This window comes from Egretta garzetta, unplaced genomic scaffold (genome assembly GCF_000687185.1).
Source record: "Egretta garzetta isolate BGI_Z169 unplaced genomic scaffold, ASM68718v1 scaffold354, whole genome shotgun sequence".
Classification (NCBI taxonomy): domain Eukaryota; kingdom Metazoa; phylum Chordata; class Aves; order Pelecaniformes; family Ardeidae; genus Egretta; species Egretta garzetta.
In genome coordinates, this window is record NW_009259593.1 from 2490111 (window position 1) to 2508290 (window position 18180).

At 39.0% G+C, this 18180-nt stretch overlaps 1 protein-coding gene across 1 annotated transcript in view; it reads left to right on the forward strand.

Annotated features, from left to right (window-relative positions):
* The window catches only part of ZNF536 (zinc finger protein 536), a 187774-nt gene that overhangs the window by 55144 nt on the left and 114450 nt on the right, over window positions 1–18180 (forward strand). The window contains exon 3 of the mRNA XM_035893617.1: window positions 9006–10586. Coding sequence (XP_035749510.1) covers window positions 9006–10586 — 1581 coding nt within the window. The remainder of the gene's footprint in view (window positions 1–9005; window positions 10587–18180) is intronic.

The window sequence follows — 18180 nt, forward strand, 5'->3', positions numbered from 1 at the left end:
TAGAGATGAGCTCAAGCAGTTCAGCAGAAGTCAGGTTCCTTCGAACATCTGTGTGTTTGGAGGCACACGAGTAGGTTGGTTTGGCACGCATGCCAAGACAAGACCCAAAGTCTGATCCAGCCAGGAGGTGCTTCTGTGGCAATTGGCCCAAAAAAGCTAGAGAAGCCGTTTAATCCTCCACCAGAGGAGGAAGCTGTGCTCTGGTTTAAAAGAATTAGCTGGTGGCTTGGGTTGCTTCTTTTTTCCCATTGGATATTTCATGGTTGCAACCTTCTCCATGCTGAGTCTCAGTTCCTCTGTAGTTTGCTGTTATATCATAAGCTTCTGAAGGGAAAAAAAAATAAAAATCAACTTTTTATTTAGCATGCTCAGCTGAGTCCCAACACACAATTGTAGAGGATTTTTCTTCTTATCTAATTCAGTGATATTCAGCCAGGAAGAGCTTTAAGGGGAAGATAGTAAGATATGATTTCTGATTGTTCCCTTATGATAAGAAGAAAAGGGCATAATTATGTGAAATCAGTTTATCCTCTTTCTTGCTCTAAAAACAGTTGAAGGACGAGAGAGTTCCTTAGTACAATCCCGAGAGAAGAGGGGAAGGACGCTCAGGGCAAAATGCTTCAGAGCCTCAGGGCTTAGAGAGGACAGACAGAAGTCTTGTAGCCCTCCTGGGTGGCTTCTTTCTGTTGACCAGTGAAGAGAGACGGACTGTGCGGTCCTGCTTCTTCAGAGCTACCTGCTCCAACTCACTGTGTGGAGGATGCAGAAACAAGGCACAGCACGTGTATGCACCAGCAGTGCATAGTAGACATGTGGGTGGACTGGCCACTTTGTGATTCAGCTTCCTGGTTATAAAATAACCTACAAAAGAGCTGAGAAGGTTATAACACAGAAGGATTAGAGATGCTCAGACTTTGTGAAAAAGAAAACTGCCTAAGTATCTCAGACCCATAATGTGCCATATGCAGATGCTTCTAGACTTTCCATTTTCCCCCTCTGGGAGTAGCAATTTAAGGTTCCTTCACTGAGTGAGCTGAGCATCTTCTTTATGTTCTTGAGCACTCTCATTCCCACTGAAATAAAATAAATGGGTGTGCTTTTTACTTTACACGCCTAGGCCTTTGGACTGCACAGAAACAGCTAAGTGTAAAAAATTAAGATTTCTTATGTTCTACCTTTGACAAGTGACACATTGTGTAGAGGCAGGTTTCAGCTCAGCTCTAGCACCTCTTTGCACCTTGCGTTAGCATTCAGAAGCTACTGCAGATGTAGACCAGTTTGGATTTGCGTGGTCATTAGGTGCTCGGGTATATTCCCGGTATGACTGGCACAGTTGAAGCCCTTGAGAATAATGTGCAAAATAGAGCCCTGAAGAAGGTTTGGGTTGTGCTAACCAGAAGAAACACAAGAAAGAGAGGGATAGGAAGAAAAAACTTGGCAGGGCTGTGTCCATTGACTGAGAGTATGTTACGATATCTGTGACACACATCTTACATGTATTAGATGTATTATATGAATTTACAGTGTTACTGCACTTTCCCGTGGAAATGTGACTGGCCAATTTTAAAACTTGCTTAGATGAACTGATGAAATACAGTAAAAATGGTGCTGTTTTAAATTAATTCAATTCACATTTTCTTCCTAAAAAAAGACTGCCTGTTGCCATTCTCTGAAGGCGCTTGTAGTGGGATGAGCAATATGAATAATTAAGGAAAATGGGTATGTGTGCTCCAAGAGGAGACAATTTTGGTATTGAACATCCTTTATTCTTACATTTCTAAGATGAACTAAAAGGACTTTTCATTTCTCTAGATTTCTCCAGATTTCCCATCCTTAACATTGTACAGCGTACCTTTTCTCCTGTCTTAATGACATCCCAAACTTTTGTTGAAAATAATTGATTGAATTTAAATTTCCTTAAAAGTTTAAGAGGTAATGTTACAGTATAAATTTCCTACCAAACACTAAGTAGGGAAATATCCATTAGTGAAATTAACTACAGTTTCTAGGTAGCTAACAATGTGCAGTATACAGTAGGGCATGGCTAATGAACACTGCAGTGGGTGATATTTCATTATACAAATTAATGCTCACATTTTAATGGGAAAGTCACATAATGAATCTCAGCTTCAGTGACAGCAATTAGAGACACAGATTGTCCCCTTCTGGACAAGGCACTGTTTAGCAATAAGCAGCTGTGTAAAAAGTCTTCAGGTTTACAATATATATATATGCTTTGGGGGAATTAGTGTACAGTTTATATTAATGTGCTGAATCTTCCCTGCAAAGTAACAACCATATTTATCTCTCTGCATTTTAACTAAGTAAAGACATGTAAAAAGACTAAATAAATATTGCAGATGGGATATAAATAAAGGAAAATATTCAATTATAAAACTTTATAAAAATTAAAATATTTTATTGTAGCACCTAGTGCACAACTGAAAAATCTTTAATAAACTGAGTCAACGGCATCAAAAGTCCATCCTTTTACAGTGTAGGGGTAATTTCATCTTATCTAATAGAGACTAGTAAAAGAAAGTAGTAAAGAGAAGAAGTTAACCAGTTTTTCTGACAAACAGATTAATTGTGTGGTGAAACATGTGCAGGATCCAAAAATAATCCTACAGAACCTTTGATATTCCATTTGGTTTAAAAAGTGTGAAGTGAATGATTAGAATGATAAAAGAAATTACCGTGTAAGAATAGGCATAATAATGAACTAATTAAACCATACAGCAATTCATTTCTAAAATATCTACTGCACAATGGATAAAATAGGTTATCAATAACTGTTTCAATGGTAAAATAAAAAATGCTGGAAAATGTTTTCAATATTTTCATTAAGCAGTATTCTCTTGAATTATAAAATGTTTCATTTCATTTGCTCTGCATGAAAGAAAACTATAGGTTGTTTAGAAATGTATAGGATCAAATTGCAACTCAAACTCATGTTGTCCCTGAGTGACTGTCAAACCCCCACTACTGGCCTCCAGAGCATTAGGTGTTGGGGTTCTCGTCCTGGTGCACAGCCCTCACTGTATGGAGGAGCAGCACTGCAAGGAGCAAGGGGCATACGACACAAACTCCCTAAGAAATCTTATTTTAAATGTGTGGGGCAGGGGGCATTCAGTGGGGAAGCGGAGTGTAGGGTGCAGTAGAGATTTTTAAGAAGCTGCATCTTAAGTATGAAAAATGAATAAAGAAGCCCACAGCGCTAAATATAAATATATATTTAAGAAGTATGGAGATTTGATAAGGGAAACTAGAAGTAATAGTACAAAAACACGTATGTGGCTATTAGGGTTATGGAGAACAGTAAAATTCTGTAGATCTGGCAGGTTTAACAATTGGTATCTTGCTACTACTGGACAAGAATGGATAAAAAAATTATCAACCACAGTACAGAAGACTAAATACTCCTCTGTTCTGTTCTCAGAAAGAAGCATGATGGTTTTTATAAGTATTTTCCAATAATACGGTTCTGCCATTAAGTAATGAGGCTGTTATGCTGTAGCCCCCTACATTTTAATATTTTTCAGAATGAATGAGACTGGATAACTTACAGATAAAGTCTTAAAAACCCTGGCTGAAGAGCTCTCCAAATCATTAAAGTTCATTTAAAAAACCAAGTCTTGGAACAGGGAGCAAGTTCCAGAGCACTTGTAGTAGTAAAAAAGCTCTGGCTATTCTAGTATTTTCAAGAAGAAAGAATATTAAGACCTTGAAATTAGAAATGGACTACCCTGACGTAAGTTTTGGGTAAAATTACAGAATGAATTTGTTAACTAATTACGAATTGGTAGCATAGTTAATTCAATTTTATTTTATGAAAGTAAGTTTTGTCAAGTTTCTTACTTTCTCTCAAGGCTTGTGAAAGTAGCTTGTTCCATGTGACAATCCTGCCACCAAAAAACCCCAGTGTACAGAGGTGAAGTGGCATATCATAAACTGGCAATTCCACAACGGTGCTTTCAGCTCCATCTATTTGGTATTTCATCGTTATTTGGAAGAGTATATAAAATCACTGTTGATAAAATTTACCAATGGCACAAAAATGGTAAGATGCTGAAATTCATGGGGAGGCACTGATTAGTCACTTAGTCAAGTGGGCTCTTTTCAACAATATGAATTTTAAATCAGCAAAATGTAAAGGAACGAATACTAGAGGCGTTGATGAACTGGGCCTAGGATTATGGTAGAGAAGCAACAGAATAAGCTGTTAGTTGATTGCTATAGCTATGGATGTAAACACAGTCTTGGACTGTAAAAGATTAATATGAAGTTGAAATTTCGTCAAAGCTTTAGTGGATACCCATAATTTAAAAGGGCACTGAAAAATTGGGAAGGGTCTTCCACTCAAGAGTGAGAGAAGGTGAAGAGGTGACTGGTTTGCCGTCTGCAAGTACCTTCCTTAGGGAACAGATTTTTTAATTAAAAAAATCTATTTAATCCAGCAGGGAAAAATGTAGCAATATGCAGTAGTAGGAAGCAGAGTGTGGACAAATTCAAGCTAGAAATAAGGCACACATTTTAGTAGTGAAAATACTGAACCAGTCAAACAGTTTACCTAGGGACATGTTGGATTCTTCTTCATTGCTGTGGTTGAAACAGTACATTAAAACTACAACACATAAGTTTTGTTTCAAATTGTAGTTTTGATTTGATGCAGGAATTATCACGTGAGGGTCTTTGGCCTGTGCTGTATAGCAGATCAGACTCGATGATTATAATTGTCCCTTCTGGCCTTAAAATCTGTAAATCTATTTATAATCTGGCTGTGGTCTCCTCTCACAGCCCATAGCAGTTAATTCCTACGACTAGTATGATCAGATTGCGTTCTGAGCAGGACTGGTAATAGCTTGCATAGATTATACATCTGTGTTGTTTATACAGCCTACCATACAGATAGACCTGCTTCTACTGGGCAACATGTCTGTTTCCAGTTATCTTCCAAGCTTTTGTGCAGATTTTACAAGCAGCATCGTATTTTTATTGTGTTACTGTATCCTGATATAACATAGTTCTTGTGAGATGTCTTGCCTCTTGTAAACCAGAGATCAGAACTGTGATTATGTTGCCCAGATAAGTTAAACTCCACAAGATTTTTTTTTTATTGTACACGCTGGAATATTCTCTCTTTCTACTCCATTGTGAAAAGGTTTGCAGGGATGCAAACGGGGCCAGAGAATTAGCAAGATCAGGATGGTCGTTGCCTTTGTGAACAATGAAAAATGACTCTTGGATATGAAATGCAGAAAATTATTTTGAAAAAGTCATGTTCCCTCACTCCTACATGGCAACGTTAATTTATGTGAACTGATATTAAGTGTTAAATAACTCATCCAGACACTGCTCTTGGCAATATTACCAGGGTAGTCATTACACTAGGATGAATTCTCTGAAAGCTTTCCTCAAAGTATGAGATACAAACAGGTTGTCTTCTGACAAGAATCATAGCCTACCTCTCTTGTCCCTTGTAGTATTCTTTGGACATATACTAATGCAGTTGCTGATAGAGTCCTGGAAATTGGGGCTCCTTTGGGTTTTCCATTGAAACCGGCTGGTTTTGGTTAGTTTGGTTGAGGTTAGGTTGGGCTTTTTCCCACAGCAGCTTATAACTGTTTTGCAATTTGTACAGGGACTTACATGGGGCATAGCTGGTTGTTAATTTGAGTGGATGAAATAGCTTGTAAATATCTGCACAATTACTGAATTTAGGAGATACTGACACACTACATTTAAAAGATTCAAAGATGATTTACTCCATCCTACTCTCTTCTCCTGATGCCTGCCCTCGAAATAGCAGCAGTTAAGATTGCTTTGAAGTAAAATAATCACTGCCAATATTTGGATCTAAAAGAGAAGAGAGAGGTTTTGAATAGTTCCCTTTGAACGATGTTATTTGGCCAGTCCTGTATTGTAAAGGTGGCACAGTGTGTTGCTACGTGTTGAGTCCAATTTCAGACCTTCAGCTTCAGATCTCATTTCTAGCCATGCAAGACATGGGAGCACCACAGAGGCAGTGTACCAAGGCTAGGAGAGATTTGAACTTTTTATCACACTGTCTCAGTCAGTGTCTTCTTTCAGTCCAATGCTTGTGGCGTTGGTGGCGAGCTGCATCCAGATCTCCTCTGCTGAAAGGAAGCTCGCTCAGTGGAGAGGCCTTCGAGCGGAAAATGTAATGACTTCAAGGCTTAGCAATTCAGAATAAGAGCATGTTGTTGTGCCCAGTGCTTTTGACCAAAGGTACTTTAGAAGTACAAAGTATTACTAGTATTTCCTCTAGTTAGCGTATTTTAACTCACTTATACCCATTTTTACATATACTTATTGCTTTGAATAGCTCCTGCAATTTTAGCACCATCAGTGCAGCCTATATTACAGAGTCCCTGTGGAAGCAGTTATCCAGTGGTTGACATAACGCCTGCAAGGCTAGGACACACCTTTTAATGGTGTCACTTGATGTGCAATGCAAACACACACCAAACTAGCATTAGAATAAAAGGAAGCGCTCAATGTAATTGTGTTAAAGATTTCTGTAAAGGCATAGGGGATGCTGAGGAACAACTTTTCAATTAAGAGGAGTGAAAACTCAGAAGTGAGAGCATTTAACCTTCTAAAGTCTGGCACTTGTTTCTCACCAGTCTGATTACTTCTGAGGCAACACTTGAAATACCTACGTTGTGTCAGAGGTCACCGGTGACTGTTGGCAGTAACTGGTGGGACAAGCATCAGAACAGCAGGAAACGGTTCAAAAATCTTGCAGTATGTTCATGCTGTAAAAACAGCATTAATATTTGTCCATGTTCTGACTGGCCGTGCAGCTATCAGGGATTGCACACTCCCAAACAGCCCTGCAGAACTGCAAACCATGAGACAGCCAGTGTCCTCTGTCCCCTGTGCCTCCCCTAAAGCACCTGCGATGGTGGTGGGGGGGTGCTCAGACTCTCACCTGAGACGAGGGAAGCCCAGGTGGACGTGATCCGTCTCAGTTGAGTGATACTTGCACGTCAGTAGGAGCTGTTTGCTTTTGCACAACTCCCACCTAAATGCAGCCCCTACTTCTCGTTGGCAGAGGGGCAGAACTTAATTAGGTGGTTGTGGAAGACTCAGAAGTTGCACTGAAATGTTTAAATGTGATTTCTTCTGTTAAGCTGTGTGGACCCAGGCCTAAAGCGTGAACCGTGCTAATTACTACCACTTCCTCTGCCGAACACCTCTTGTTTGAGGTGCTGCACTTTTCTCCTCTGAAAAGGTCGATTAATGTGGTTGATGTAAAGCTCTCATGTCTCACCGTTTAGCTTTAGGATTACATTATGGATTTAGAATTTCCACTGCTTGTAATTTACTTCAGCCCCGTCTGAACTGCAGCACGTATCCAGCCACTGCTCATGGTCAGCAAGCTGCTCGCGCAGTGCTGCGTGGCCATTTGAGTGTTCTGGTGTTGCATCTCATTAGGAAATTCCTGCAATCCGTGAGAGGAGCAGCTTCCCAAGTACTTATCGGCCTTTCAATTGAGCCTGTAGCTTAAATAACAAAAGTTTGAAAGCCTTGCGATTTTGGTTTAAGCAGATTTTGAGGTTATTTGAAAGCAGGTAACTTTCCAGCAGGTTTGGTGAACTACAGAATGATATAGAGCATTTTTACTGTGGAGGACTTTTTCAAAGCAAATATTTCTATTATACCAGTTGGAGAAGGCTTGCCTTTGTCTTTTGGATCACTTAGGGGAAAAAGCTACAGAGAGAATACAGTTTCTTCTTCTTGTTGAATTCTTTCATAGAAATAATTGCCAATATTGACAGCTCGCAAGTTTTTCAGATTCCTGCCACTCTTAGCAAGGATTTCCGTGCTCCCTTCTTTAAAGGGAACTCTGCCTTGCCAACAAGTGCTCTGCAAAAATTGAGATGTATATTTGCTTAGATGCACATTCTTTTTGGATATGTCTTTATGATTGTATGTGAATATTTATTATAAGCATAATATCTTCCACCTCTTTTAAAGTATAGGAAGAACAATGAAAGTTTAGTGTGGGATTCAAATATATATTTAATTCATGAAAATCATCTTATATATTTTAAAACTCTATTCAAGCTAATCCTAGAAAAGGGCTAGGTAGGTAAATTACACGTTTTACTACTTGAGCATTAGAAATGCCATTAGTACAAATTTAAAGGACTGCAAAAACCAGTAGATAATGCTAATTTCAAATACAGAAACTAAATATATTTTGTACTTTTTATTACTCGATTTCTTTTTTATTTTATTGACTACTTTTTATTTTAACTATATGTTCTTACATGCTGCAATCATAATGTAGTGTAATGATATTAATATTTTATAGAATCTGTATTTATAGTTCTTTATTTAGAAACAATGCAGTAGGTCTGCAGATCTTTGAATCCTTCTGGAATGGTGCCCTCCAAATAATGATAAATTACTTGTGCAGTATGCCATTTGCTAATTATATCCATGATTTACTGCAGAGCAAGACTTAAATCATTCATTTCAGTCTTGCGTAACAGTGCCATAAAATTTTTAGGTTTAAAAATGGTTTCCATGTGTATAATTTAAACAAATTTTAGAGCAATTGTATACACAAAATATTGCAACCATCCATTTGTTACATTCTTTGTCTCTCTTTTTTTTAAACTTGTACTTTTAATGATTACTGTGGTTGAAATTGTTATGCTTCATTTTCATAATCATAGCTTTTAATTCTACAACAGTTTTCTACATGTTAGATTAAGAAAAAGATGGCTAATTGTGTGTAGATACCATGTCATTCCTGAATAGCCCCACATTCTGGAAGCCCATTTTAGAAATAGTCGGTTTATGAATTAGTCTTCAATTAAAGGCATTTCTTTTTTAAAAGTGAATTATTAACTCTAAGATCTTCTTGTTTTCAAGCAGCTAGTGTTGATTTTTTTTTCTTTCACTCATCCATCCACCAAAGTACAGTTAACTCTCTTTCTTTATATTTTTCTCTTTATCCATGCCTATAGGTGAGAAGCCTTACAAGTGTCCTCATTGTGATTATGCTGGTACTCAGTCTGCGTCCCTCAAATACCACTTGGAACGGCACCATCGGGAGCGACAGAATGGAGCAGGACCACTCTCTGGGCAGACTGGAAGTCAAGAACACAAAGATGAGACATCAAGTAAAAGTTCTGTGTTTATTAGACCAGATATATTGAGAGGAGCCTTCAAGGGGCTTCCTGGTATTGATTTCCGAAGTGGCATGGTCTCGCAGCAGTGGACGTCAGGAATGCTGTCTTCTGGAGATCAGCAAGGACAAGCAGCTGGCATGTCATCTGAAGTATCTTCAGAAAATATGAAGGGGTCAGACATATCTTCCAAAGGAACACACTTCTCTGAACTTGGCCGTGCTTACCAGAACATGGTTGGGAACGGTGTGAACTTTCAAGGGTCTTTGCAAGCTTTCATGGACAGCTTTGTCCTAAGTTCTTTGAAGAAAGAAAAAGAAATGAAGGATAAAGCTCTCTCAGATCCACTTTCAGCAAAAGCTCTGGGCTCAGATGGTGGCGAGGAAAAGATAAATAGCAAGTCCTCACAGCGAAAAACAGAAAAGTCACAATACGAACCTCTTGACTTATCCGTAAGACCAGATGCAGCCTCCCTCCCAGGTTCATCTGTTACTGTGCAAGACAATATTGCTTGGCACGGCTGCTTATTTTGTTCCTTTACAACTTCCTCTATGGAACTAATGGCGCTGCACCTCCAGGCCAATCACTTGGGCAAGGCTAAACGTAAAGACAGCATCATAGGGAACAACAAAGACCAATCTAGAGAAGCTTCAGCCTCGGTTAATAAAGTGAGCTTGCTCCCCTCCTCTGTGCAGTCCAGCAAGGAGGCCGTAGTTTCAAACATGCTGAGCCAGCTGGACTCAGCTTCTGAGAAAATGACCCAAGGACAAAATAAAGAGACCCTGGGAGAGCAAAAGAACACTGCCTGGCCCAGCCACATGGAATCCACTTTTTGTAATTTTACAACAGACTTCTATAAGCAGTTTGGTGTTTATCCTGGTGTTATTGGCACAGGAACACAAAATTCTTGCACCAGTAATGAATCCGAAATAAAAACACAATCCGAAGATGACCCAAATATTCTGCTCTCTGACTCTGTAAATAAAAGTGCTACTGATGACCTTTCTGACATAGCTTCATCTGAGGATATGGAATCTTCCAAGGAAGAAAACATTGAAGATGAGGACATTGACACAGAACCAGATATTATGAATAAGCAGTTGTCTGCCCTAAATAAAGAAAGCAGTGAAGGAGGCGACAATATACAAAGTGCAGTCACCTCACAACCAACGCAAGGGCTCGTATCACCACTGCCGCAAGCATCAGAAAAGCAGTGGCACAGTCAGAATCTTCTGTCCTCCCATGAAACTGCACAAGGAGTGATGAAACCCGAACAAGTTCAGGGTCCACAGGTCCTGGAGAAGCAGATGAACATGTTGTCAGTCCTAAGAGCTTACAGCTCTGATGGCTTAGCAGCCTTTAATGGACTTGCAAGTAGCACAGCAACTAGTGGATGTATCAAGAGACCTGACTTGTGTGGTAAGTTTTAGACCTTCTTTTAGACCATTTCAGAAAACACTTGTGCAGAATCATGAAGCTGCTCTTTAAATATACCTAGTCATGTTTGTTAGTAATACATTTTTTTTAAATGTTAAACCCTGTGGGCCAAATTCTAGTCTTATATGTGGTCTACTCCATTGAAATCAGCAGTGCTGCATGCATATACTTATACAGGATTTTAGAAAGAACTTGCTTTTTAAACTAGAGTAGCAGCAATATAGACTATCTGTGCTAGTGGCATCTGAGGGGGATACTGCTTTAGCATACTCAAAGGAGGAAAAAGTTTTAAAAAATTTACATGGTAACTTGCAAACTTTTCAGTATTTTGATATAAGTAAGAACCCAAGAAAAACACTGGATGCTTTGCCAAGCAAACCTTGCTTTCTCTCTCTCTTTTTTCCCCCCTTTCTTTGAATTGGGGTGTGTTCAATTACCACAATATTAATGAAATCAAAGGCCAAGTGCATGGAATGCGTCTACCTGTGGTGAAGAGACTTTTTTTTTCCTTTTCTTTCCCTCCCCTTTTTTTTTAGTTATATTTTTCTGGTTTGTTTCAATGGCACCCATACAGTAGTTGCCCTTGACCATTTTCACTATTCTAACTAGCACTTGTACAAATTGTGATTTGCCTAATTAAGAATATGCCTCCAGGTAATTAAAAAAATACCACCACACCAAACAAACAAAGCCACCTTTTACCCTTATTAGTCTCTGTTTTACAAAACGGCAGTTTTACTTCCTCATATCACACACATCATATTTGACAAAAATGAAAGTTAAATCTATTTGGAACAAACAAGAATGAGGTTTTTTTCCAATGAGGGTTTATCTCCTACTTTGCATAGTTCTTGTTTGAAAGAGATTTTAGAGTGTAAATCCTTTGAAAAATAGTATCACTTTAAAAAGCAGAGTCAGCAAAGGACACAAAAACTTCAGTAATGCTCGTTTCACTTAACCTTCAAACTAATCTGAAAACTCACTGTCAGAGCTGAACACGCATAATAAAATGTATTGAAGTTAAAAAAAGAAAATAAAATGTGATCAACAGTTATAAAGCCTGACAATTTAAAACTAAAATCTAAATCTGCAAACACTTAAGCGTGGTTACCCTGGATAACTTAAGGTTAGTGGGAGCTTTGTTTGACTTTCCTAGGATAGAATATGTGCTTAAAGCCATCACCCCTTCTTCAGGCCCCTCTCTGCTTTTCCAAGTGTTATTAGTTGGTCTGATAAAAAAGCCTGATTTCTCCTCACAAAGTTTATCTCACTTGCATTCTTAGAGCATTTTGGCTTCACAGTATTGTTGTTACTTAAACTGAATCACGAGACCAAGTATCTGCATGGCCTTACTTGTAAACTTCTGTGTCTCAGTGCGCTAAGAACCAATTCAGAGAGTTGGAAATACTTCCAGATTCTTCAAAATCAGCAGTTATGTTACTGATATTTTTGAAAATAGTTGATAGTTGATTTAATTTGCAGCTACTTGTATTTTTTTTCCTCTCTATTTGTGGAGTACAGTCAATCAGTTAGAAAAAAAAATACAGCAGAGAAATGACTCTCCAAACAAACAAGTAAAAAAAAAAAAATTGGAAAACTAAGATTAGTTGCTCTGTACAAAATATCTTTATACTTCTTCCCAGACATAAGATTTTTAAAACAACAACAACAAACCCCTCTAACATTATTATTGAAATGAGGTCATGTTACTTCCATCAGTTTTTTGTTTCATCTTCCAATCAATTCAACAGACATTTTATGATTGCTTGAGTTTATATGATTTTAAAGACCATATCCCTTTCATAAGCTCTGCCCAGTGATAATGGATTTGACTTGAAGTATGAAGTAAAAAAAAAACAACCGAAGCTTGTCTGTTCTACTTTTTAAGCCATTTTTTAATGGAAAATTTAGTGCGAGTCCTCCTTTCTCCCCCCTCCAAAAATAGCTTTTTAAAATGCTTTACTGACATTCTATTGAGTGTTTGCAGAATATAAGTATTAAGGTTGACTATTTAAATACATTATTTCATTTTTCTCTATATCTCACAGCAAAAACTGATGAGTATGAACCAGCCCAGTGTCAGTAATTCCTTTTTTTTATTTGCTTGGCTTGGACACCGCCCACTTGAAAGTAGTGGTTTTGGGGAGTTTTCATTTTCTCAGTGACATTTTATACTGTGAAATCACACTCCATCTGTGCATGCTGGTGTGGGGAATCTCACCTGATGCTTCTGTGCTTGCAGATTAGCCATCAGGAGCACCCTGCTCATTTATTAGCCTTCCTTCCCTCTTGCACACAGCCTTAGTCATGGTTCCCTTTGTCTGTCCTACTGCCTGAGAGGTCAGAAACCGTGAGACCCACCTCCAGGACCCAATTCCAGGGCATGATTCTGGTGTTCCTTTGTATTTTGGGAGACTCTATGCATTTGCCTTTCTTTTTACAGCCAACGATGTGTGGGTTGTTGGTATCTCAAGAGAGAACACTGATACACTTGATACAGTCCTTGCACAACCAAGACAGCAAGGCGTGGTGCTCTTTCCACAGTCGGAATACAGTGGAAATAAAATATCTCAGCTTCAGTTAGCTGAGATTGCATCTTTGATTGGCCATGCTAACTGACTTAAATTTCTGGCTGCATAAAAACAAGCTGGGATTTTCAGTGATCCATGTGGATCATTTTTAGTTGGCAGATTTTACCTTAAGATAATGGGTCAGTTTTTAAGCACAAATCTTGGCACAAAAGGGGTTTAGTTTCTAGAGAAAGCCATCAACTCACACTGTTGTTTTGGAAAGTCACCACACATGGGGGAAGCAGTCCTCAGTTTCCCTCTATGTAGAGTGAGAGAGGCTGATGATGTACACATAATTCATTTATGCTCCTATCATGCTTCAGGCTGTAGGGATGAAAGACACAATTAGGAAAGAACCATAGTTACTGCATAATACAGAAATTTCCATGTCAAAATGCTGCTGAGAAAAATCACAAAATTTTGTAATATTTCTCCTTTACATATATAGCAGAATAGGAAAGAACAGAAAGAGAGAAAAAAATAACATCAATGAACTTAGAGTTACTTCTGACCTGTGCTTGGTTCTGGAGTCTCAGGTGACTCTACATAGGAGCCAATCTTGTTAATCTTTGCCACCACACGGTTTCTAAGAAGACAACATGCCTTTCCTTGCTGCTTGGCAGCCAGTAGCCCAGCGCAGAGGGGAAGCCCAGGGCCATGGCTCCATGGCTTGGTGGCTGTCTGGAGCACCCGTGTACTCTGCTTTCACAGCCCTTGCTCATTTGAGAAGTTATGCTCAGAGGTTCTAGGCCTACTTTGTATTTAAGTTTCGGAAGCTCTGTTTTCCTTTCCGTTTATGCTCTTCTCTTTCTCTGCTTGTCTTCCCATATACATGTAGTTGTATTGCAGTAATGTTCTACCTCCTGTTCCAAGCCATTAATTTACACGTGATTTGTACAGCATCTATTTATGACGAGACCTTTTCCTTTCTCGCTCTCCTCCCCTTTACATTTTTCTGCTTTGTGTCTAAGATGTTTTCTGCTTGGGAAGTACTTATGCTTTCAAAGAAGAGTTGGTGGGCTACAGGACTATTGGCCAGAGATAGTCCTGGCCGTTAGCTGGTCGCTTAATGGGTTAGTGCTGTTGAACCCACTCTTAATGATGTCCAAAAGTATTAGTTCCATGTTGTTTCTAGAAGTCTAATTTGCTTCCATTCATGCTTGCTTTCCTCTGCAATTAGAGCTGGTTTCTCCTGCATAGGCTCCACCCCGTTATCACTCCTTTCACTGTGTGAAGGCAAGGCAGGGCCCTTCTGCTGTATGGTAGCATCTTTGGAGATCTGATCCTGCAAAGGGCTGAGCGCTTTCAGTTTCCTTTGGAGCAGAAAGCGTTCAACATTGCACGGAATTATTAAAATGTTCGGCATTGTAACTTTCTGAAATACCTTCCAAATGTGGAACTGCAGCACAGACAAGAGGGCTGGGCAAGGGGAAGATCGATTGTGGCAGATTATTACAGCTTTACTGTCACATAATTATAGTGCTCTACCCCAATGTTTAAATAGTGAATTTAGTTGTTGTAAATTGCTTATTGCCACAGGTGTCAAAACTAAAAAGATTATAATGCTAACCCCTTCAGAGCTACCACCAACATATAAAATACAGAAAAAGATTTTTAATTGTTTGTGGTGGCTTCACTTGAATCCTTATTGCAGCTCTTTTAAATTATAAAATCTGTATTAAACAGAAGCAAAAGGCCTGATATATCCAAGCTGTAGGACAGCTGCGAGGCAATGGAAGGTCATCCGGGCTGCAGCAAATGGTCGTACCCCTGCCCATTTGAAGTATCTTGTAGTGCACGTCAGTAGCCCAACGTTTTGTCCTGATCTGCAGCTGAAAGAGTAACCAGCATATTCTTTTCCTTCAAGGCAGAATGAAATGATATGGAAGTTTTACTCCAGACTTTTCTTTCCCCCGTTACGGTGATTTTGAAGAGGTTTCTTTAGTTTCAGTTAGGAGGTCCAAGGCTGGCTTTAGTGTACAAACCGTGCTGCTGAACGGGAGATCAGCACCTCGGCCCCGCGCCTGGGTTTCTGCCGCACTTCTGGATGTCGCAGTGCCATTTGCATGGCAATATCAAACCGAACTCATATGGCTTGCTTCCTTTTTTTAATTAACTGGGAATGCCAGTGATCCAGTGAAGTTTGTGTTGCTGGATAAAAGGGCCAGTCTGTGAATAGCATTGTATTTGCCAAATGGTTCGCTAGTCATTTCAGTACAAACAAATGGATGGTGTCTGTAAGTCTGCAAACACTGTTGACATTTAGCCTTGTTTATGTTACTTTCCTTTTGCTGCATATTTTTGGCTAGAAAAGATACTGTCTGAATCAACATTGACTTCCTAAGCAGAAGCTAAGGACCCAATCTTGCATCCCCCATTCTTGATGAGTGGGACTGCTTACCCGACTAAGGATTGCAGAATCAGGTCCTGTGTTTATTTGACTTTAAATTTCATTGCTATATTCATGTAATTTAATTTGATTGCTTTTTGTTGTATCAGAAATCAGTGAGGTGGCAAGTTCGGTATCACCATCTTGTTTACTGTTGAAACCTTTTCTTTCTTACCATTTTTTTCATATTGCGGTGTAACATTCCCATTCCATTTCTGTTTCTGGAAATTAACCCCTAAAATATCAGATACAGCTGAGTACCTTCTATTCCCAGTGAAACTGGAGGCATTCAGTCCCTCCTAGCGCCGGATCTGAAAGGGGGATTGTGTTTGCAAAAGGCGGCCTTGGTATGTGCCTTGATTTCAGACATCACTGGCCAGCCGCACCAAGGCAAATCCCTAGCACAGAAAGGCTTTTCTTTTCTTTGCAGAGACAAAATAATGACGTAAGCTTAGAGCCGTATGATTTTACTCTAAGTTTCATCTCCCAAACAATATATTCTTATTGTTTTTGTCATATCCAGGTCAAATTTAAGGTATAATTTAGGATTAGGCAGAGGCATGGAGATGTTTCCAGGTCTTTCCAAAGTGAGACAATGCTCCGGTTTGTGTTTTGGTTCAGGAATATATATTCTTGTGTCTGAGGTATGGTATTTCCTATAACTACTCATAAACACGAACAATTTAGACATCCTTGTAAGACAAAACTAAGTGTACTATTAATACCTATTATGAGGCCAATTTTAAACAATTAATTTGACAGCAGTTATAATTTTATGTTACAGGCTTTCAGAAATAAATAACCAAATTCATCTTTGTAATCTAAAGAATTTAGGATATCTTTATGCGGAGATGATCTTGTTATGCACAGTATTGCAGATCTGGAATTTCTGAGGTTTGCTCCCACCTATCTAGATACCTTTAGTACCAGGGATAAATAATTACCTGAGGCTTATTAATTGTTTCAGCAAAGAAAAAAGTATATACCTTAAGTGTAAGCGTTAATATATGTATACACAATACATCCACAATATATAACAAACCATCATAATAGTGCAAAAATAGAGGTCCTGAATATGTTCTGTTATTTATGTGTTTGGCAAGCTTAGGGAATGGACTTTAGTATGAGTGAAAATTCTCTTAACATTTTTAAGGTTATTTATTGTCATTTCTATTTGAGTTTTTAATGGTCCTGTATTTTGTAATGCTTTAGCAGGAAAAAATACTGTAGTTATCTTTTTTCATATTCTTTAAGCAATATTTCTAGCTTAATATATTGTGCCAGGTTTTCCAATATTAACCAAGACAGACAGTAAAATTCAATGAACAGCACTCTGACATCCACAATTTAAAACCTGTGATTGAAGTGAAATGTGTAAACTTCTAGTGGGTTATCATGTGCTTTGGAATAGAGTATTGTTGGAAGTAATTAGAAAATATATTAAGGTTTCCTGGTAATGAAGGTATGTAAGTTTTAATAATTGTTGCTTTCTGAATAAGTGTCAAACTATATCTTTAAATGTATATGGAGTTACAAGTTAGGTCACTTCTGAATGGAATGTAAAACAATACTAAAATGCTTCAATAACTTATCTCAGTGTTGCTAATAAAAAAAAAGCTGTTAACCATTAGCGCAGTTTTGAGTCATTTTGTTAATTCATTCAAGCAAACTCTCTGAGAAGCGGTTGTACCTTTTGGTAGACCAAAGACCACTCAGGCAATCCACAGTTGTGTGATGCTTTGAGAGGCAAACTCTGCAAAGTGGCTTGTTGGCCTTGTAAAGGATATTTATTACGCACGCAGTCTTCTGAGGAAGGAGTGGTTTGTTGTTAGCATGATGCCATGTATGGCTAGGCAGGATATAAAGGGGGGCATTAGACTTGATTCCTCTGTACGGAAAATATCTTGGGAATGTGGGACCTGTTTCTCCTCTCTCACTACTAAAATCCAGAAGAAATTTTTTTTTTTTTTTTTTTTTTTTTTTTGTGGAGGCCACCGGGTTAAAAATGAGTGATGTGGAATGGATTAAGCGTGTAAGTATTAGTGCCTGGGTGCTTTGCCAGGGTGAGCTACGTATCGGGGTCCTGCCCCGCAGCTGGAGGTACAGCCTTAGTGAGTAACAGGCATCCAGCACCTACCCCAGCAGAGAAATACCAGGAGTGTACAGCCCGTGCGTGATCTTTCTCAGTGCGTCTTGCCTAGCCTTACATTAAGTCCCAGTCTGCGATACTGCAGGTAGCACTGAACTCTCCTTTTTGTTTCCCATGGGAAGAATGTGCGACAAGCCTAGCCTCCCTCCTCTGGCCTGCGTACCGTTCACCCGAGGTAAAGCAAGCATAGGATAACAAGCAACCAGTCGCATCAGCCCCAGTAGTATCACTTGGGTCTATGGTAAGTGTTTCCAGGATGGGACCTGTGAGAGGTGGCCGGTTGGTTGGTTGGTGCGCTGCTGGGCACGCAATGGAAGCTGAAGGGAAACATGATTGGGGCTCCCAGTCTCACGTCTTCATTAATGCTGTCAGTTTTGAATAGCATATTGGTACTTTTTATTTATTCCACCAAAACACCATGAGTCAGGACCTGACATTTTAGTGTTCTGTGTCATACTGAAAACAATC